Raw genomic sequence first — 22,838 nt, forward strand, 5'->3', positions numbered from 1 at the left:
TCTGTCTTCTGAGGGGGTGAATGCAAAGCAGTCTATTAAGCCAGGCACTATTGCTGAGCTAAATCGACAAAAAAATATTGGTAGCCATAGTTGTAGTTTAAGTAGTAGCGAGTTGTCTGATATGTATAAAGAGCCCGTTGCAACTGAGCCCGTTGCTAAATTGACAAAAAAGTCGCCAGTGTCACTTGATATGTATGAGAATATTAAATGTATTATTAACATGATTAATACTGAACTCTTAAAGTTAATGTGGCCCCGTTGCAACGCACGGGCGTTCTTCTAGTATGTATGAATTTACATTCTTTGGATTCTATATGCGTGCATGGCACATGCCTTTTACTAGTTTATTAAATGTGTGAGATGCATGCCAACATCTCGCATAATTAAAATGTGTTTAACCGCCTGAGTATCGCAGACAGTATGCCTACACAATCGTCCATGCAACCTGTCCGCATGATATCACACACGTTTGTTCTCTAGTGGGCGACCCACAAACCATCACACGTAATTTATAAAGTAGGCGATTCCTTCGTCACACACAGAGGATGCAATACGAGGGGCTTAATAATACTCCCCATCTCGAATTACTTGCTTGTATCTAGACACATTTTAATGTTAGATACATGATTTAAATAAATTTAAGACAAGTAATTTGAGACGGAGGTAATATGACTTTGCACCGATAGGGATGCACACGGCTACAACCAATTGGTGCCGGACAAGTGGATTTGCGAAGCGATGCTTGCAGCAACAACGACAATGACGAGAACAACACGACAGTGATCTATGGTACTGTGCGGTATTTGGTCGACGTCAAGGTCAGTGTCCCCAGTGAGAAAGAAGAGAGAGTCTGAACTAGAAGTTGTGGGGCCATGCAAAGGGAAATACTACCAATGACGCCAAACGACTCCCCCTGTCCTATAATATACATATATTCTGTATATGCTAGTGTCAAAAACGCTTTTTATATTATAGAACGGAGGTAGTAGTAACTACGAACTGATGTTACTTGATGCAATGCGGTGTCGATGCCTCGTAGGTGGCCAAACAATGGCCTAGTCCAAGTCTTCTGCCCAAGACCAGCCACAAAACATTCCTGTACGCCCAGGGGAAATGGAATTTCCTTTGCCGTATCAACCGGTGCAGTGTTCGCAGCGTATGGACCACGATTCCACGGGCGGGCAGGGTCCAGGCCCTAGTACAGTTTTTTCGTCAGTACAGTTTTTTCATGATGCCACGTCGTAAAAGATGAGAGTTCCTGACCACGGCCTTGCTTTCCTCCAAACACAAAAACAAAAGCTTCACAGCCTTGCGATTGCGATAAAACCACACTGTTCTCGCTCGGCTCAGGCCTCACGCGCGAACATGAGGGTCTTCGGGCTCCTCGCTTTCGCCGGCTGCGCGGCGCTGCTCGCGGGTGCCGGCGGGCAGCAGGAGGCCGGCGTGCCGTCGATCATCACCCGGGAGAAGTTCGACGCCATGCTGAGCAACCGCAGCAAAGGCAGCTGCGAGGGCGGCGCGTTCTACACCTACGACGCGTTCGTCAAGGCCGCGAGCAACTTCCCTGCCTTCGGCAACACCGGCGACGACAAGACCCGCAGACGGGAGCTCGCCGCCTTCTTTGGGCAGACCTCCCACGAAACCGTTGGTATGATGTGAGATGACGCTTATGCTTTCACTATTCCCTCCGATTTATTTCAATTGTCTTTGAGTTAGGACAACTTTATACTAAAATTGGACTAAGGGGCTGTTTGGTTTGACCTGAGCACCAGCACCTGTTTGGATCAGTGCCATTTAATTGGCTTGCCCCAGGCTCATTTACTTCCCCCGTTCATTCTGCGTCCAATTTATTGGCGAGTTCGTGGCGGCCGATTCCTCCGCCAACTTTTTGGCGAGCCAATGGTTGGCGTGGCCGTCACAGGCACAAACCAAACGTACCCTAACTCAGCAACAATTAATATGGATCAAGGGGTGTAACGTGCTATCAGGCTATGACCTCAGGTTACTGCTTTGTGAAAGAGCAAAATCCAGTGATCACGCGCTACTACGGATGAGGCCCAGTACAGCTGACCTAGTAAGAAACATGAAACAGGCTTTTGCCCCGCTTTTATATACTCCCTCCGGTCCTTTTGCCTCTGCATATTAGGTTTGTTCGAAGTCAATCTCATCCAACTTTGACCAAGTTTATATAAAAAATTATAGACATTCACATAACAACACCAATATCATTAGATTCATCTTGGAATATATTTTCATATTATATTTATTAGATATTATAGATGCTAATAATTTCTAATATAAATTTGGTCAAACTTAGCAAAGTTTGACTTTCGGCAAATTCAATGTGCAGAGTAAAAAGGACTGGAGGGAGTACATATATTTTAATAATATGACAGGAGGTGTACATCATATCGTTTCTCTATTCTTTTCTGGACATGAATCTAGTGTGAGTTTCATATTAATAAATAGGTGTGGCTAGATCTTAGTTGATTGAGACATAAACAAGTCTCAGTCAAGTAACACAAATATAAAAAGAAGATAGAAAAATTAGAAAAGAAAATTTGCATGGATTTTCACGTAAGATATCACAAACATAATTGATTCTCAGTCGACTGAGATTTAGCAATCCTAGCAATTACATAGTTCATTGTCACAGCGACTTCAACTACCGACAAGCCGGGGAGGCGTTGGGGCTAGACCTCCTAGACAACCCGGACCTGGTGTCCACGAACCCCGTCGTGGCGTTCAAGACGGCAATCTGGTGGTGGATGACGCCCCAGGCGCCCAAACCATCGTGTCACGCCGTGATGACCGATGGCTGGACGCCTTCTGCCCAAGATATCGACGCCGGGATGCTCCCCGGCTACGGCATGACCACCAACATCTTCAACGGCTCGGCGGAGTGCGGCAAGGGCTACCGGACGCCGCCGGCCAAGGACCGGGCCCGCTACTACAAGATGTACTGCAACATGCTCAAAGTTGAGTACGGTGAAAATTACGGGTGCGGGCACCAAAACTTAACAAAGACGTTGTTGCCTCACGGAGGTTAGTGTTCACTTCCGTGTTAGTCTGGTCACATGTTGCGCGCATTTGAATTGAACCAGCGAGACGCATGCTAATCCAGTGTCATTCTGCTTGGAATTCTTTCACAGAATCTTCGCCTCCTCGGAACAGAACCGGGCTTCTGGTCGGCATCTCTGTAGGTTCTACGTTGTTTTTGCTCGTTTTCGTCACTTTGATCTGTCTCCTCCTACGGCGAAACCGGGCGAAAAACCATCACCGAGCAACGGAGCAAGGGCTATCAGAGGCCGGCTTCTTTGATGACAATCAGAGCATGGAAGAAGACTTCGAGAAAGGAACCGCGCCCAAGCGGTTTTGCTACAGCGACTTGGCCATGGCCACCGACAACTTTTCCGATGATAAGAAGCTCGGGCAAGGGGGCTTCGGCTCGGTGTACAAAGGATTCCTCAAGGAACTGGACCTTCACGTGGCCATCAAAAGAGTCTCCAAGGGCTCCAAGCAAGGGAGGAAGGAGTATGCCTCTGAGGTGAGGGTCATAAGCCGGCTTCGCCACAAGAACCTCGTGCAGCTTATCGGCTGGTGCCATGGAGGCCGTGAGTTGCTCCTCGTCTACGAGTTGATGCCCAACGGCAGCCTCGACAGGCATCTCTACTCTGCCAATAATGCCATTCTTCCCTGGTCAGTTAGGTACGCCCACCAGAGAAGAAGCACCTCACTCTGCATATTACTACTCACTTCATTTTTATTTACTCTGCATATTAAAGTTGATTGAAGTCAAACTTCATAAAGTTTGACTAAGTTTATAGTAAACAATATAAATATTTACCGTAACAAATCTATATGATGTGAAAGTACACTCAATAATGAATCTAATGGTATTAATTTGTTAAATATTTTTGTCTATAAATTTTGTCGAAGTTTATAAAACTTGACTTTGATCAAAACTAGTACATGGAGTAAATAAAAAAGAAGGGAGTGTCAAATTGCTTCATTAGCCCTCATCAGATGATGATTAATGTTGGATATGTTTCTATCTTCAGGCACGAGATTGTGCTCGGGTTAGGATCCGCGCTTCTCTACCTACATCAGGAGTGGGAGCAGTGCGTCCTACATAGGGACATCAAGCCAAGCAACATCATGCTGGATGCGTCCTTCAACACCAAGCTCGGCGACTTCGGTCTCGCCAGGCTGGTCGAACACGGCCGAGGTTCGCTCACCACGGCGCATGCCGGCACAATGGGATACATGGATCCAGAATGCATGATCACTGGCAGGGCCAACACCGAGTCTGATACGGCCACGACAAATGTCAGTGTTTTTGATGTTCATGAAATATTTCCGCAAGTCGATGTTTTAGAGGCCAGAGAAGTGTGCATACCAAGATATATTAGCTTTGATGAGAAGTATGAGTTTGAGGAGCAGCTAAGTAACGTGACATGCATGCGTGCTAATATGCTAGTAGAATTGAGGGCCATCTATTTTGCATTGAAATCTGGGGCAGTTGGAGTACCAGATTATGCCAGGGAGAAAGGTAATCTAGAAAGAGAATTGTTTTCCTTGGGCCTAGTAAACATGCATGTACTTCAAAGAGCACATATACGCGTGCACAAGGAAAGAGATGATACGCTACAAGCCCGTACATGTGCTAGTGCACGAGGAGTTAAAGTCTATTATTTTTTCATGTTTCCACGTCCACCAGAAAACAGATCAAAAGCCATGAAGTTGCTACCTCGGGAGTTGTTGTGTTTGTGCGCTAGTGGCTGGGGGCCTCCTGTTGTTAACACCTATCCAGCGGTGCTCCAAATTAAAGGGAAAGATTATTTTATATGTAGAGTCAGTTTTGTTTAGTCCAATTTTTAAGTTGAAATCTTGCCGAGATGTAAAAGGCAAGATTAAAGATAGAGTCCAAATTAGAGTCCTCGTTTGTTTAACCGAACAGATAAGGGTACGACCAACTTGAGGGCCAAGAGTAAGATAAGTTTGTATGGATATGAAAGCCATGCGTGGGATAGCTGTAAAGGCAGGTTATATTTTGATAATAAACACGATGTGTTTTTAGGGGTAAATACCCGTATCGAGTTTTGGGGGAAGCTGTCTAAAAATCCCTAAGTTTTGGGGGAACCTTTAGAAAACCTCTGTGTTGCGATTTCTCTGTGAGGAAATTGTTTTGCGCGTGAGTACTGTCATTGAGATTGGTTTTCTCGTGCTGCGCCGCAAGGTTTAAACCCTCTACTTCGTGTACATTGCGTGCGCGGGCGAGAGGTTGCTACTGCTGAAGGAGGAGTGTCGTGAAAGATCGGGCCATAACAAAAGATCGGATCTCGCCACGAGGTTCGGTCTATATCAGGTGATATTCAGAGCATCAGGTTGTTCGCGACACTATGGAGAAGATGACGAGCGCATCTTTATTCAGTAAGTTAAGTTATGGATTTCAGTTGGAGGAGGAAGGCCGCTGGACTGGGCTTTTTCACACCCGTGTGGTAGTGAGAGAGAGATCATGTGCTATGACGATCGATCACATGAATTTGATCAACGCAGCAAGCATGGAGATGGTGGAGAAGCTGGAGATACCAATAACAGCACATCCAAAACCATACTTGTTCCGTTGGGGTCATGAAGACTCACTGTTATGCACCAAGCTAAGGTACCGTTTTTGTTGGGAAAATCCTTTTGCGAGGTTTTGTGCGATGTGATTCCGGTGCCGATGGTTTCGTGCCACTTGTTGTTGGGTGAGCCATGGTACAAAGAGCATGATGTTGTGTATGATTGTCACACACACACATATACTGTCAAGATGGGTAAAAGGTGCAATCTTGTGCCCATGGATGAGGAGCGCTTCATTACATGGAGGAAAGAACATCTTGAGAGGATAAAAGAGGAGGAAGAAGCAAACAGGAAGAAGGATGAAGCTACTGATATTTCTTGTGTCGCTGATCGTTCTAGAGATAAAAAATATTATTAAAAAGGAAGACTCAAAACCGAGGACGGTTTTGCTTCCAGGGGGAGAAGATGATACGGCCACGACAAATGTCAGTGTTTTTGATGTTCATGAAATATTTCCGCAAGTCGATGTTTTAGAGGCCAGAGAAGTGTGCATACCAAGATATATTAGCTTTGATGAGAAGTATGAGTTTGAGGAGCAGCTAAGTAACGTGACATGCATGCGTGCTAATATGCTAGTAGAATTGAGGGCCATCTATTTTGCATCGGAATCTGGGGCAGTTGGAGTACCAGATTATGCCAGGGAGAAAGGTAATCTAGAAAGAGAATTGTTTTCCTTGGGCCTCGTAAACATGCATGCACTTCAAAGAGCACATATACGTGTGCACAAGGAAAGAGATGACACGCTACAAGCCCGTACATGTGCTAGTGCACGAGGAGTTAAAGTCTATTATTTTTTCATGTTTCCACGTCCACCAGAAAACAGATCAAAAGCCATGAAGTTGCTACCTCGGGAGCTGTTGTGTTTGTGCGCTAGTGGCTGGGGGCCTCCTGTTGTTAACACCTATCCAGCGGTGCTCCAAATTAAAGGGAAAGGTTATTTTATATGTAGAGTCACAGTTTTGTTTAGTCCAATTTTTAAGTTGAAATCTTGCCGAGATATAAAAGGCAAGATTAAAGATAGAGTCCAAATTAGAGTCCTCGTTTGTTTAACCGAACAGATAAGGGTACGGCCAACTTGAGGGCCAAGAGTAAGATAAGTTTGTACGGATATAAAAGCCATGCGTGGGATAGCTGTAAAGACAGGTTATATTTTGATAATAAACACGATGTGTTTTTAGGAGTAAATACTCGTATCGAGTTTTGGGGGAAGCTGTCTAAAAATCCCTAAGTTTTGGGGGAACCTTTAGAAAACCTCTGTGTTGCGATTTCTCTGTGAGGAAATTGTTATGCGCGTGAGTACTGTCGTTGAGATTGGTTTTCTCGTGCTGCGCCGCAAGGTTTAAACCCTCTACTTGGTGTACATTGCGTGCGCGGGCGAGAGGTTGCTACTGCTGAAGGAGGAGTGTCGTGAAAGATCGGGCCATAACAAAAGATCGGATCTCGCCACGAGGTTCGGTCTATATCAGGTGGTATTCAGAGCATCAGGTTGTTCGCGACACTATGGAGAAGATGTCGAGCGCATCTTTATTCAGTAAGTTAAGTTATGGATTTCAGTTGGAGGAGGAAGGCCGCTGGACTGGGCTTTTTCACACCCGTGTGGTAGTGAGAGAGAGATCATGTGCTATGACAATCGTCACATGAATTTGATCAACGCAGCAAGCATGAAGATGGTGGAGAAGCTGGAGATACCAATAACAGCACATCCAAAACCATACTTGTTCCGTTGGGGTCATGAAGACTCACTATTATGCACCAAGCTAAGGTACCGTTTTTGTTGGGAAAATTCTTTTGCGAGGTTTTGTGCGATGTGATTCCGGTGCCGATGGTTTCGTGCCACTTGTTGTTGGGTGAGCCATGGTACAAAGAGCATGATGTTGTGTATGATTGTCACACACACACATATACTGTCAAGAAGGGTTAAAGGTGCAATCTTGTGCCCATGGATGAGGAGCGCTTCATTACATGGAGGAAAGAAAATCTTGAGAGGATAAAAGAGGAGGAAGAAGCAAACAGGAAGAAGGATGAAGCTACTGATATTTCATGTGTTGCTGATCGTTCTAGAGATAAAAATATTATTAAAGAGGAAGAATCAAAACCGAGGACGGTTTTGCTTCAAGGGGGAGAAGATGATACGGCCACGACAAATGTCAGTGTTTTTGATATTCATGAAATATTTCCGCAAGTCGATGTTTTAGAGGCCAGGGAAGTGTGCATATCAAGATATATTAGCTTTGATGAGAAGTATGAGTTTGAGGAGCAGCTAAGTAACGTGACATGCATGCGTGCTAATATGCTAGTAGAATTGAGGGCCATCTATTTTGCATCGGAATCTGGGGCAGTTGGAATGCCAGATTATGCCAGGGAGAAAGGTAATCTAGAAAGAGAATTGTTTTCCTTGGGCCTAGTAAACATGCATGCACTTCAAAGAGCACATATACGTGTGCACAAGGAAAGAGATGATACGCTACAAGCCCGTACATTTGCTAGTGCACGAGGAGTTAAAGTCTATTATTTTTTCATGTTTCCACGTCCATCAGAAAACAGATCAAAAGCCATGAAGTTGCTACCTCGGGAGATGTTGTGTTTGTGCGCTAGTGGCTGGGGGCCTCCTGTTGTTAACACCTATCCAGCGGTGCTCCAAATTAAAGGGAAAGGTTATTTTATATGTAGAGTCAGTTTTGTTTAGTCCAATTTTTAAGTTGAAATCTTGCCGAGATATAAAAGGCAAGATTAAAGATAGAGTCCAAATTAGAGTCCTCGTTTGTTTAACCGAACAGATAAGGGTACGGCCAACTTGAGGGCCAAGAGTAAGATAAGTTTGTACGGATATAAAAGCCATGCGTGGGATAGCTGTAAAGGCAGGTTATATTTTGATAATAAACACGATGTGTTTTTAGGGGTAAATACCCGTATCGAGTTTTGGGGGAAGCTGTCTAAAAATCCCTAAGTTTTGGGGGAACCTTTAGTAAACCTCTGTGTTGCGATTTCTCTGTGAGGAAATTGTTATGCGCGTGAGTACTGTCGTTGAGATTGGTTTTCTCGTGCTGCGCCGCAAGGTTTAAACCCTCTACTTGGTGTACATTGCGTGCGCGGGCGAGAGGTTGCTACTGCTGAAGGAGGAGTGTCGTGAAAGATCGGGCCATAACAAAAGATCGGATCTCGCCACGAGGTTCGGTCTATATCAGGTGGTATTCAGAGCATCAGGTTGTTCGCGACACTATGGAGAAGATGTCGAGCGCATCTTTATTCAGTAAGTTAAGTTATGGATTTCAGTTGGAGGAGGAAGGTCGTTGGACTGGGCTTTTTCACACCCGTGTGGTAGTGAGAGAGAGATCATGTGCTATGACGATCGATCACATGAATTTGATCAACGCAGCAAGCATGGAGATGATGGAGAAGCTACAGATACCAATAACAGCACATCCAAAACCATACTTGTTCCGTTGGGGTCATGAAGACTCACTGTTATGCACCAAGCTAAGGTACCGTTTTTGTTGGCAAAATTCTTTTGCGAGGTTTTGTGCGATGTGATTCCGGTGCCGATGGTTTCATGCCACTTGTTGTTGGGTGAGCCATGGTACAAAGAGCATGATGTTGTGTATGATTGTCACACACACACATATACTGTCAAGAAGGGTAAAAGGTGCAATCTTGTGCCCATGGATGAGGAGCGCTTCATTACATGGAGGAAAGAACATCTTGAGAGGATAAAAGAGGAGGAAGAAGCAAACAGGAAGAAGGATGAAGCTACTGATATTTCATGTGTCGTTGATCGTTCTAGAGATAAAAAATATTATTAAAGAGGAAGACTCAAAACCGAGGACGGTTTTGCTTCAAGGGGGAGAAGATGATACGGCCACGACAAATGTCAGTGTTTTTGATGTTCATGAAATATTTCCGCAAGTCGATGTCTCAGAGGCCAGAGAAGTGTGCATACCAAGATATATTAGCTTTGATGAGAAGTATGAGTTTGAGGAGCAGCTAAGTAACGTGACATGCATGCGTGCTAATATGCTAGTAGAATTGAGGGCCAGCTATTTTGCATCGGAATCTGGGGCAGTTGGAGTACCAGATTATGCCAGGGAGAAAAGTAATCTAGAAAGAGAATTGTTTTCCTTGGGCCTAGTAAACATGCATGCACTTCAAAGAGCACATATACGTGTGCACAAGGAAAGAGATGATACGCTACAAGCCCGTACATTTGCTAGTGCACGAGGAGTTAAAGTCTATTATATTTTCATGTTTCCACATCCACCAGAAAACAGATCAAAAGCCATGAAGTTGCTACCTCGGGAGCTGTTGTGTTTGTGCGCTAGTGGCTGGGGGCCTCCTGTTGTTAACACCTATCCAGCGGTGCTCGAAATTAAAGGGAAAGGTTATTTTATATGTAGAGTCAGTTTCGTTTAGTCCAATTTTTAAGTTGAAATCTTGCCGAGATATAAAAGGCAAGATTAGAGATAGAGTCCAAATTAGAGTCCTCGTTTGTTTAACCGAACAGATAAGGGTACGGCCAACTTGAGGGCCAAGAGTAAGATAAGTTTGTACGGATATAAAAGCCATGCGTGGGATAGCTGTAAAGGCAGGTTATATTTTGATAATAAACACGATGTGTTTTTAGGGGTAAATACCCGTATCGAGTTTTGGCGGAAACTGTCTAAAAATCCCTAAGTTTTGGGGGAACCTTTAGAAAACCTCTGTGTTGCGATTTCTCTGTGAGGAAATTGTTTTGCGCGTGAGTACTGTCGTTGAGATTGGTTTTCTCGTGCTGCGCCGCAAGGTTTAAACCCTCTACTTCGTGTACATTGCGTGCGCGGGCGAGAGGTTGCTACTGCTGAAGGAGGAGTGTCATGAAAGATCGGGCCGTAACAAAAGATCGGATCTCGCCACGAGGTTCGGTCTATATCAGGTGGTATTCAGAGCATCAGGTTGTTCGCGTCACTATGGAGAAGATGACAAGCGCATCTTTATTCAGTAAGTTAAGTTATGGATTTCAGTTGGAGGAGGAAGGCCGCTGGACTGGGCTTTTTCACACCCATGTGGTAGTGAGAGAGAGATCATGTGCTATGACGATCGATCACATGAATTTGATCAACGCAACAAGCATGGAGATGGTGGAGAAGCTGGAGATACCAATAACAGCACATCCAAAACCATACTTGTTCTGTTGGGGTCATGAAGACTCACTGTTATGCACCAAGCTAAGGTACCGTTTTTGTTGGGAAAATTCTTTTGCGAGGTTTTGTGCGATGTGATTCCGGTGCCGATGGTTTCGTGCCACTTGTTGTTGGGTGAGCCATGGTACAAAGAGCATGATGTTGTGTATGATTGTCACACACACATATACTGTCAAGAAGGGTAAAAGGTGCAATCTTATGCCCATGGATGAGGAGCGCTTCATTACATGGAGGAAAGAACATCTTGAGAGGATAAAAGAGGAGGAAGAAGCAAACAGGAAGAAGGATGAAGCTACTGATATTTCATGTGTCGCTGATCATTCTAGAGATAAAAATATTATTAAAGAGGAAGACTCAAAACCAAGGACGGTTTTTCTTCAAGGAGGAGAAGATGATACGGCCACAACAAATGTCAGTGTTTTTGATGTTCATGAAATATTTCCGCAAGTCGATGTTTTAGAGGCCAGAGAAGTGTGCATACCAAGATATATTAGCTTTGATGAGAAGTATGAGTTTGAGGAGCAGCTAGGTAACGTGACATGCATGCGTGCTAATATGCTAGTAGAATTGAGGGCCATCTATTTTGCATCGAAATCTGGGGCAGTTGGAGTACCAGATTATGCCAGGGAGAAAGGTAATCTAGAAAGAGAATTGTTTTCCTTGGGCCTAGTAAACATGCATGCTCTTCAAAGAGCACATATACGTGTGCATAAGGAAAGAGATGATACGCTACAAGCCCGTACATGTGCTAGTGCACGAGGAGTTAAAGTCTATTATTTTTTCATGTTTCCACGTCCACCAGAAAACAGATCAAAAGCCATGAAGTTGCTACCTCGGGAGCTGTTGTGTTTGTGCGCTAGTGGCTGGGGGCCTCCTGTTGTTAACACGTATCCAGCGGTGCTCCAAATTAAAGGGAAAGGTTATTTTATATGTAGAGTCAGTTTTGTTTAGTCCAATTTTTAAGTTGAAATCTTGCCGAGATGTAAAAGGCAAGATTAAAGATAGAGTCCAAATTAGAGTCCTCGTTTGTTTAACCAAACAGATAAGGGTATGGCCAACTTGAGGGCCAAGAGTAAGATAAGTTTGTACGGATATAAAAGCCATGCGTGGGATAGCTGTAAAGGCAGGTTATATTTTGATAATAAACATGGTGTGTTTTTAGGGGTAAATACCCGTATCGAGTTTTGGGGGAAGCTGTCTAAAAATCCCTAAGTTTTGGGGGAACCTTTAGAAAACCTCTATGTTGTGATTTCTCTGTGAGGAAATTGTTTTGCGCGTGAGTACTGTCGTTGAGATTGGTTTTCTCGCGCTGGGCCGCAAGGTTTAAACCCTCTAATTCGTGTACATTGCATGCGCGGGCGAAAAGTTGCTACTGCTGAAGGAGGAATGTCGTGAAATATCGGGCCGTAACAAAAGATCGGATCTCGCCACAAGGTTCGATCTATATCAAAGTCAGATGTTTACAGCTTCGACGTTGTCCTCTTTGAGATCGCCTGCGGCAGACGGCCCGTGGTGGTGGTTCAGCAAGAAGAAGAACAAGAAGATGATGATGTGGTCCACCTGGCTCAGTGGGTCTGGAGCTCGTATGGAAGAGGGAAGATTTTGGACGCCGCCGACACACGGCTAGGAGGAGAATTCGACGCCCGGGAGATGGAGTGCGTGCTGATCGTCGGGCTTTGGTGTGCTCAGCTCGATCTGAAGCTGAGACCGTCTATCAGGCAGTCTCTCAATGTGCTGCGGTTTGAGGCGCCCCTGCCTTCCCTCCCCTCAAGGATGCCGGCTGCAAGCTACATGCCACCGGTCAGTGGTATAGAGAGCTGCAGATCTGAGTAAAATGCACCAGTGATCATTGAACTTGTTGTGTACACTCGCTTTGGTCACTGTACTTAAGAATACGGTCAATAAATTAACCGATGGGAATCGAACCGTAAATTTCACGCTAATAGGCCAGCGGGCTAACCAGTTATGTCTGTCCGAGGTTTGGTATAAATGAGGAAGACAACTTGTACCGTTGTTTCCATTCACGTGACAGTCATTGGGATTTACTCCTTAATCGTCACAGAGCATACACCATATTGTCACAAGTCACAGAGCAAACGCACTTTAGCTATATGTCAACCAGCTGAAAAATGTATTTGGGTCAGTCGATTTTTAAACCATCGATCTCTGTCTCAAGATTCGCGCTCCTTGTTTATTTTCTGTTGTGTGTGTTGTCATGCTTTGGGCTGAAATTTTTGGCTGACCACAGGTCAGTCGATTCATTATCGGGCTAAAGCCCATTTCGTGTCTCCTTCTATCGCCTCCACATTCTTCTGTTTGTATGTCTTTTTTTGCTTTCTTTTACTCTGTTTTTATGTGTATTTTTGGGACTTTGGGTGAGTGTAAATTGTATACACACAAGTACTATATAACATGTGTATAAATTATATTCGTGTGAAAACTGCACTATTATATATTTATTTCTTGTACATATATTAAAAAAGTGCAAAGTTGTGTGTAAGTTTTTATTTATTCTGTTTCTTCTTAAAGGTTAGTACCAATACCCGCTAACTCACTTTACCACCACTTCTTTTTTGATCCATGTATAGCTGAACTTTTGTCGGCTGATTGTAACTCTAAACTCACTTTACCACCACAACGGCTAAAAGAGCAGGATCAGCACCTCGAGATCTAGGGCACCCACGGGCTTATTCTTGAAGCAGCTAGTGATGAATCCCCTCTTCTCCTTTGGCTCTGACCGAGCACCCACATGTTTATGTATAAAAATCTGATTTTTTTGGTACATAAAAGATGAACATGTTTTCTAAGCGCGTGCGAAATTTCATGGCAATTGGCCATCGGAGGAGTTCTGGACAAAAAATAAAAATCAGTTATGAGAAAGGTTAAAAAAAATAGATTTGGAGCAATGAGTTTCTTTTTTCTGTCCCGAGCTCCTATGATGTCAAAGCTCCACGAAGTTTTGCACTCCATTAGAAAAATTGTTCATCTAGTATGTATAAATTATTTTCTTTTTAAAGTTTTGCCAACTACTTTTTTTGTTTTTACTGTTCACCAAGGAGCATCTGTGCCCGTGATCGTCTACTGATTGCGGTACTTACAAGTTGCAAGTAACCCATCACGCATTAGATAAGAGTACTTTCGGAAATGAAATCCCCTGGTCGTCTTGACTACTCACAGAGTCACAGGAGAGAGCTCCTACGTCTACATTGCACAAGGGCGTGTTTGGTTGCCGCATCGAGCCCAACCAAGCCCGCGCGAGAAGGGAGAGGCTTAGTTGATTGCCTGGTTTTTCTGTTGGGCCTGCATCGCACGCTCCTCAAAGCAGCCCAGAGCCTGGCTCGCTGGAAACGCTTGGATCGCCAGTTTCTCGCGAGCCAGGCTGAGTGCGGCGCGCGGTCGCACGGGCGGGAGCGAGGCGAGGGTGAGGGAGGGGGGGGGGTGGCAGGAGATGGAAATCTGGCGCGCCGTCCCAGCGTCAAATTAGTCTCACCCCCTTTCACTCGCTCACCCATAGCCACTGCCCCCCTTTCTTCCCTACTGCCTCACCATCGGCGGCGGCTGCGATTTCAGATCTACGCTATAGGCGGCGGCGGTGGAAGAAGCGGCGGCGTTTGCGGCGGATCTGGTGCTGGCCTTGCTGTTGGCCACCGTCTGGTCGACCTAGTCTGTGCCATGGCTCCCCCTACGTCGTCCTCGTCTCCAATGCCGGTAAGCAGCACCCCCTCCTCCCTTTGTTAGTTTAGTGGTTAGGCCGTTAAGCTACGTGTAGGATCGATTTCCCACTGAACGAACCGTCGATGTCGACTAGGTTATGGACGCACGGATGAGGCTGATAATCCAAGCAGCAACACTGATTAGTGTGATTCAGGCATGGGTCATGTTCATGCACTAGAGAGCTGTGCGTTGTGCTGGGAGACCTTTGATCTGCTATGGTCCATTGTTTCCCCGAGAACAGGAGAGGATCCAAAATATGAAATACATCTACAACTGCAATGCCGTCGAGGCTCTGTGTGCGCTTAGAATGAAAAGAGCACCATTTGCCAGGCTTGTCGAGACCTTCGGGAGCAGGGGGCTGTTACAAGATAGCATCAACACCAGTGTCGAAGAGCAAGTGGCCATGTTCCTCCATGTTGTTGGCCATAACTAGAGGTTCAGGGTCATTCACAACACGTTCAGGAGATCAATGAAGACCATCTCTAGGTACTTCAAACAAGTGATTTATGCTGTTGGGGAGCTTAGAGGGGAGATGATCAGGAGACCATCTGGCCAGACTCCACCCAAGATTCGCGAAAGCCCAAGATGGTATGCATACTTCAAGGTGAGCATTGACAATATACACTTTTCATGACTTGATATCCTTGTATTGTTCAAGTTGAGCACTAACACAGGCTTGTGATGCCATTTTCATGATTGCATTGGGGCAGTAGATGGTACTCATGTCACTGCCAGAGTTCCTAGGTCACAGTCTGCAGCATACAGGGGAAGGAAGCACTACACAAGCCAAAATGTGCTTGCTGCTGTTGACTTTGATCTGAAGTTCACATATATGCTGGCTGGCTGGGAGGGGTCAGCGCATGATGCTAACATTCTCACTGACAGCATGAGTCGACCTGATGGGATCAACATCCCCGACGGCAAGTTCTACCTTGAAGATGCTGGCTATGCATGTCGGCCGGGTATTCTTCCACCCTTCAGGAAAACTGAAGGAAATATGCCCTAGAGGCAATAATAAAGTTATTATTTATTTCCTTAAAATCATGATAAGTGTTTATTATTCATGCTAGAATTGTATTAACCGGAAACATAATACATGTGTGAATACATAGACAAAACAGAGTGTCACTAGTATGCCTCTACTAGACTAGCTCGTTGATCAAAGATGGTTATGTTTCCTAACCATGAACAAAGAGTTGTTATTTGATTAACGAGGTCACATCATTAGTTGAATGATCTAATTGACATGACCCATTCCATTAGCTTAGCACCCGATCGTTTAGTATGTTGCTATTGCTTTCTTCATGACTTATACATGTTCCTATAACTATGAGATTATGCAACTCCCGTTTACCGGAGGAACACTTTGGGTACTACCAAACGTCAAAGCGTAACTGGGTGATTATAAAGGAGTACTACAGGTGTCTCCAATGGTGGATGTTGGGTTGGCGTATTTCGAGATTAGGGTTTGTCACTCCGATTGTCGGAGAGGTATCTCTGGGCCCTCTCGGTAATACACATCACATAAGCCTTGCAAGCATAATAACTAAGATGTTAGTTATGAGATGATGTATTACGGAACGAGTAAAGAGACTTGCCAGTAACGAGATTGAACTAGGTATTGGATACCGACGATCGAATCTCGGGCAAGTAACATACCGATGACAAAGGGAACAACGTATGTTGTTATGCGGTCTGACCGATAAAGATCTTCGTAGAATATGTAGGAGCCAATATGGGCATCCAGGTCCCGCTATTGGTTATTGACCGGAGACGTGTCTCGGTCATGTCTACATTGTTCTCGAACCGTAGGGTCCGCACGCTTAACGTTACGATGACAGTTATTATGAGTTTATGCATTTTGATGTACCGAAGGTAGTTCGGAGTCCCGGATGTGATCACGGACATGACGAGGAGTCTCGAAATGGTCGAGACATAAAGATTGATATATTGGAAGCCTATGTTTGGACATCGGAAGTGTTCCGGGTGAAATCGGGATTTTACCGGATTACCGGGAGGGTTACCGGAACCCCCCGGGAGCCAAATGGGCCAACATGGGCCTTAGTGGAAAGGTGAGAGGGCAGCCCACATAGGGCTGCGCCTCCCCCCCTCTCCCTAGTCCTATTAGGACTAGGAGAGGGGCCGGCCACCTCTCTCTTCTCTTCCCCTTTGGGGAATCCTATTAGGAATAGGATTGGGGGGGGGGGGAGGGGGAGTCCTACTCCCGGTAGGAGTAGAACTCCTCCTGCGCCTCCTAGCTTGGCCGGCCAGCCTCCCCCCTTTCATCCTTTATATACGGGGGCAGGGGGCACCTCTAGACACACAAGTTGATCCTTGAGATCGTTCCTTAGCCGTGTGCGGTGCCCCCTGCCACCAAATTCCACCTCGATCATACCGTTGTAGTGCTTAGGCGAAGCCCTGCGTCGGTAGTACATCAAGATCGTCACCACGCCGTCGTGCTGACGGAACTCCTCCCCGAAGCTTTGCTGGATCGGAGCCCGGGGATCGTCATCGAGCTGTACGTGTGCTAAGAACTCGGAGGTGCCGGAGTAACGGTGCTTGGATCGGTCGGATCGGGAAGAAGACGTACGACTACTTCCTCTACGTTGTGTGATCGCTTCCGCAGTCGGTCTGCGTTGGTACGTAGACAACACTCTCCCCTCTCGTTGCTATGCATCACCATGATCTTGCGTGTGCGTAGGAAAATTTTGAAATTACTACGTTCCCCAACAGTGGCATCCGAGCCTAGGTTTTATGGTTTGATGTTATTTGCACGAGTAGAACACAAGTGAGTTGTGGGCGATACAAGTCATACTGCCTACCAGCATGTCATACTTTGGTTCGGCGGTATTGTTGGACGAGACGACCCGGACCAACCTTACGCGTACGCTTACGCGAGACCGGTTCCCTCGACGTGCATTGCACATAGATGGCTTGCGGGCGACTGTCTCTCCAACTTTAGTTGAACCGAGTGTGGCTATGCCCGGTCCTTGAGAAGGTTAAAACGGAGTCTATTTGACGAACTATCGTTGTGGTTTTGATGCGTAGGTGAGATGAGTTCTTACTTAAGCCTATAGCAGCCACGTAAAACTTGCAACAACAAAGTAGAGGACGTCTAACTTGTTTTTGCAGGGCATGTTGTGATGTGATATGGTCAAGGCATGATGCTGATTTTATTGTATAAGATGATCATGTTTTGTAACCAAGTTATCGGCAACTGGCAGGAGCCATATGGTTGTCGCTTTATTGTATGCAATGTAATCGCGATGTAATGCTTTACTTTATTACTAAGCGGTAGTGATAGTCGTGGAAGCATAAGATTGGCGAGGCGACAACGATGCTACGATGGAGATCAAGGTGTCGCGCCGGTGACGATGGTGATCATGACGGTGCTTCGGAGATGGAGATCACAAGCACAAGATGATGATGACCATATCATATCACTTATATTGATTGCATGTGATGTTTATCTTTTATGCATCTTATCTTGCTTTGATTGACGGTAGCATTATAAGATGATCTCTCACTAAATTATCAAGAAGTGTTCTCCCTGAGTATGCACCGTTGCCAAAGTTCGTCGTGCCCAGACAACACGTGATGATCGGGTGTGATAAGCTCTACGTCCAAATACAACGGGTGCAAAACAGTTGCACACGCAGAATACTCAGGTTATACTTGACGAGCCAAGCATATACAGATATGGCCTCGGAACACGGAGACCGAAAGGTCGAGCGTGAATCATACAGTAGATATGATCAACATAACGATGTTCACCATTGAAAACTACTCCATCTCACGTGATGATCGGTTATGGTTTAGTTGATTTGGATCACGTGATCACTTAGAGGATTAGAGGGATGTCTATCTAAGTGGGAGTTCTTAAGTAATTTGATTAACTGAACTTAAACTTATCATGAACTTAGTACTTGATAGTATCTTGCTTGTTTATGTTGATTGTAGATAGATGGCTCGTGCTGTTGTTCCGTTGAATTTTAATGCGTTCCTTGAGAAAGCAAAGTTGAAAGATGATGGTAGCAATTACACGAACTGGGTCCGTAACTTGAGGATTATCCTCATTGCTGCACAGAAGAATTACGTCCTGGAAGCACCGCTGGGTGCCAGGCCTGCTGCTGGAGCAACGCCAGATGTTATGAACGTCTGGCAGAGCAAAGCTGATGACTACTCGATAGTTTAGTGTGCCATGCTTTACGGCTTAGAATCGGGACTTCAACGACGTTTTGAACGTCATGGAGCATATGAGATGTTCCAGGAGTTGAAGTTGATATTTCAAGCAAATGCCCGAATTGAGAGATATGAAGTCTCCAATAAGTTCTATAGCTGCAAGATGGAGGAGAACAGTTCTGTCAGTGAGCATATACTCAAAATGTCTGGGTATAATAATCACTTGATTCAGATGGGAGTTAATCTTCCAGATGATTGCGTCATTGACAGAATTCTCCAATCACTGCCACCAAGCTACAAGGGCTTCGTGATGAACTATAATATGCAAGGGATGAACAAGACTATTCCCGAGCTCTTCGCAATGCTGAAAGCTGCGGAGGTAGAAATCAAGAAGGAGCATCAAGTGTTGATGGTCAATAAGACCACTAGTTTCAAGAAAAAGGGCAAAGGGAAGAAGAAGGGGAACTTCAAGAAGAACAGCAAGCAAGTTGCTGCTCAGGAGAAGAAACCCAAGTCTGGACCTAAGCCTGAAACTGAGTGCTTCTACTGCAAGCAGACTGTTCACTGGAAGCGGAACTGCCCCAAGTTTTTGGCGGATAAGAAGGATGGCAAGGTGAACAAAGGTATATCTGATATACATGTTATTGATGTGTACCTTACTAGAGCTCGCAGTAGCACCTGGGTATTTGATACTGGTTCTGTTGCTAATATTTGCAACTCGAAACAGGGACTACGGAATAAGCGGACGCTAGCAAAGGACGAGGTGACGATGCGCGTGGGAAACGGTTCCAAAGTCGATGTGATCGCGGTCGGCACGCTACCTCTACATCTACCTTCGGGATTAATATTAGACCTAAATAATTGTTATTTGGTGCCAGCGTTGAGCATGAACATTATATCTGGATCTTGTTTAATGCGAGACGGTTATTCATTTAAATCAAAGAATAATGGTTGTTCTATTTATATGAATAATATCTTTTATGGTCATGCACCTTTGAAGAGTGGTCTATTCTTGTTGAATCTCGATAGTAGTGATACACATATTCATAATGTAGAAGCCAAAAGATGCAGAGTTGATAGTGATAGTGCAACTTATTTGTGGCACTGCCGTTTAGGTCATATCGGTGTAAAACGCATGAAGAAACTCCATACTGATGGGCTTTTGGAACCACTTGATTATGAATCACTTGGTACTTGCGAACCGTGCCTCATAGGCAAGATGACTAAAACACCGTTCTCCGGTACTATGGAGAGAGCAACAGATTTATTGGAAATCATACATACCGATGTATGTGGTCCGATGAATATTGAGGCTCGTGGAGGATATCGTTATTTTCTCACCTTCACAGATGATTTGAGCAGATATGGGTATATCTACTTAATGAAACATAAGTCTGAAACATTTAAAAAGTTCAAGGAATTTCAGAGTGAAGTTGAAAATCATCGTAACAAGAAAATAAAGTTTCTACGATCTGATCGTGGAGGAGAATATTTGAGTTACGAGTTTGGTGTACATTTGAAAAATTATGGAATAGTTTCGCAACTCACGCCACCCGGAACACCACAGCGTAATGGTGTGTCGGAACGTCGTAATCGTACTTTACTAGATATGGTGCGATCTATGATGTCTCTTACTGATTTACCGCTATCGTTTTGGGGTTATGCTTTAGAGACGGCCGCATTCACGTTAAATAGGGCACCATCAAAATCCGTTGAGACGACGCCTTATGAACTATGGTTTGGCAAGAAACCAAAGTTGTCGTTTCTTAAAGTTTGGGGCTGCGATGCTTATGTGAAAAAACTTCAACCTGATAAGCTCGAACCCAAATCGGAGAAATGTGTCTTCATAGGATATCCAAAGGAAACTATTGGATACACCTTCTATCACAAATCCGAAGGCAAGACTTTTGTTGCAAAGTTCGGAAACTTTCTAGAGAAGGAGTTTCTCTCGAAAGAAGTGAGTGGGAGGAAAGTAGAACTTGACGAGGTAACTGTACCTGCTCCCTTATTGGAAAATAGTACATCACAGAAAACTGTTTCTGCGACACCTATACCAATTAGTGAGGAAGCTAATGATGATGATCATGAAACTTCAGGACAAGATACTACTGAACCACGTAGATCAACCAGAGTAAGATCCGCACCAGAGTGGTACGGTAATCCAATTCTGGAAGTCATGCTACTAGATCATGATGAACCTACGAACTATGAAGAAGCGATGGTGAGCCCAGATTCCGCAAAGTGGCTTGAGGCCATGAAATCTGAGATGGGATCCATGTATGAGAACAAAGTATGGACTTTGGTTGACTTGCCCGATGATCGGCAAGCAATTGAGAATAAATGGATCTTCAAGAAAAAGACTGACGCTGACGGTAATGTTACTGTCTATAAAACTCGACTTGTCGCAAAATGTTTTCGACAAGTTCAAGGGGTTGACTACGATGAGACCTTCTCACCCGTAGCGATGCTTAAGTCCGTCAGAATCATGTTAGCAATTGCCGCATTTTATGATTATGAAATATGGCAGATGGATGTCAAAACTGCATTCCGAATGGATTTCTGGAAGAAGAGTTGTATATGATGCAACCAGAAGGTTTTGTCGATCCAAAGGGAGCTAACAAAGTATGCAAACTCCAGCGATCCATTTATGGACTGGTGCAAGCATCTCGGAGTTGGAATAAACGCTTTGATAGTGTGATCAAAGCATTTGGCTTTATACAGACTTTTGGAGAAGCCTGTATTTACAAGAAAGTGAGTGGGAGCTCTGTAGCATTTCTGATATTATATGTGGATGACATATTGCTGATTGGAAATGATATAGAATTTCTGGATAGCATAAAGGGATACTTGAATAAAAGTTTTTCGATGAAAGACCTCGGGGAAGCTGCTTACATATTAGGCATAAAGATCTATAGAGATAGATCAAGACGCTTAATTGGACTTTCACAAAGCACATACCTTGACAAGATTTTGAAGAAGTTCAAAATGGATCAAGCAAAGAAAGGGTTCTTGCCTGTGTTACAAGGTGTGAAGTTGAGTCAGACTCAATGCCCGACCACTGCAGAAGATAGAGAGAAAATGAAAGATGTTCCCTATGCTTCAGCCATAGGCTCTATCATGTATGCAATGCTGTGTACTAGACCTGATGTGTGCCTTGCTATAAGTTTAGCAGGGAGGTACCAAAGTAATCCAGGAGTGGATCACTGGACAGCGGTCAAGAACATCCTGAAATACCTGAAAAGGACTAGGGATATGTTTCTCGTATATGGAGGTGACAAAGAGCTCACCGTAAGAGGTTACGTTGATGCAAGCTTTGACACTGATCCGGACGATTCTAAATCGCAAACCGGATACGTGTTTACTTTAAACGGTGGAGCTGTCAGTTGGTGCAGTTCTAAACAAAGCGTCGTAGCGGGATCTACATGTGAAGCGGAGTACATAGCTGCTTCGGAAGCAGCGAACGAAGGAGTCTGGATGAAGGAGTTCATATCCGATCTAGGTGTCATACCTAGTGCATCGGGTCCAATGAAAATCTTTTGTGACAATACTGGTGCAATTGCTTTGGCAAAGGAATCCAGATTTCACAAAAGGACCAAACACATCAAGAGACGCTTCAACTCCATCCGGGATTTAGTCCAGGTGGGAGACATAGAGATTTGCAAGATACATACGGATCTGAATGTTGCAGACCCGTTGACTAAGCCTCTTCCACGAGCAAAACATGATCAACACCAAAGCTCCATGGGTGTTAGAATCATTACTGTATAATCTAGATTATTGACTCTAGTGCAAGTGGGAGACTGAAGGAAATATGCCCTAGAGGCAATAATAAAGTTATTATTTATTTCCTTAAAATCATGATAAGTGTTTATTATTCATGCTAGAATTGTATTAACCGGAAACATAATACATGTGTGAATACATAGACAAAACAGAGTGTCACTAGTATGCCTCTACTAGACTAGCTCGTTGATCAAAGATGGTTATGTTTCCTAACCATGAACAAAGAGTTGTTATTTGATTAACGAGGTCACATCATTAGTTGAATGATCTGATTGACATGACCCATTCCATTAGCTTAGCACCCGATCGTTTAGTATGTTGCTATTGCTTTCTTCATGACTTATACATGTTCCTATAACT

At 44.5% G+C, this 22,838-nt stretch overlaps 1 protein-coding gene across 1 annotated transcript; it reads left to right on the forward strand.

The window, feature by feature from the left end:
* Positions 1–1,292: 1,292 nt before the first annotated feature.
* LOC125518331 lies at positions 1,293–5,079 on the forward strand (the record flags this gene model as incomplete). The annotated part of the gene is made up of 4 exons (XM_048683206.1): positions 1,293–1,648; positions 2,657–3,045; positions 3,153–3,708; positions 4,062–5,079. Coding segments are annotated over 4 exons (2,109 nt in total), but the record flags the coding sequence as incomplete, so codon positions are not given.
* Between the last annotated feature and the right edge of the window lie 17,759 nt (positions 5,080–22,838).

The sequence above is a fragment of the Triticum urartu genome, chromosome 7, assembly GCF_003073215.2.
Source record: "Triticum urartu cultivar G1812 chromosome 7, Tu2.1, whole genome shotgun sequence".
Lineage (NCBI taxonomy): Eukaryota > Viridiplantae > Streptophyta > Magnoliopsida > Poales > Poaceae > Triticum > Triticum urartu.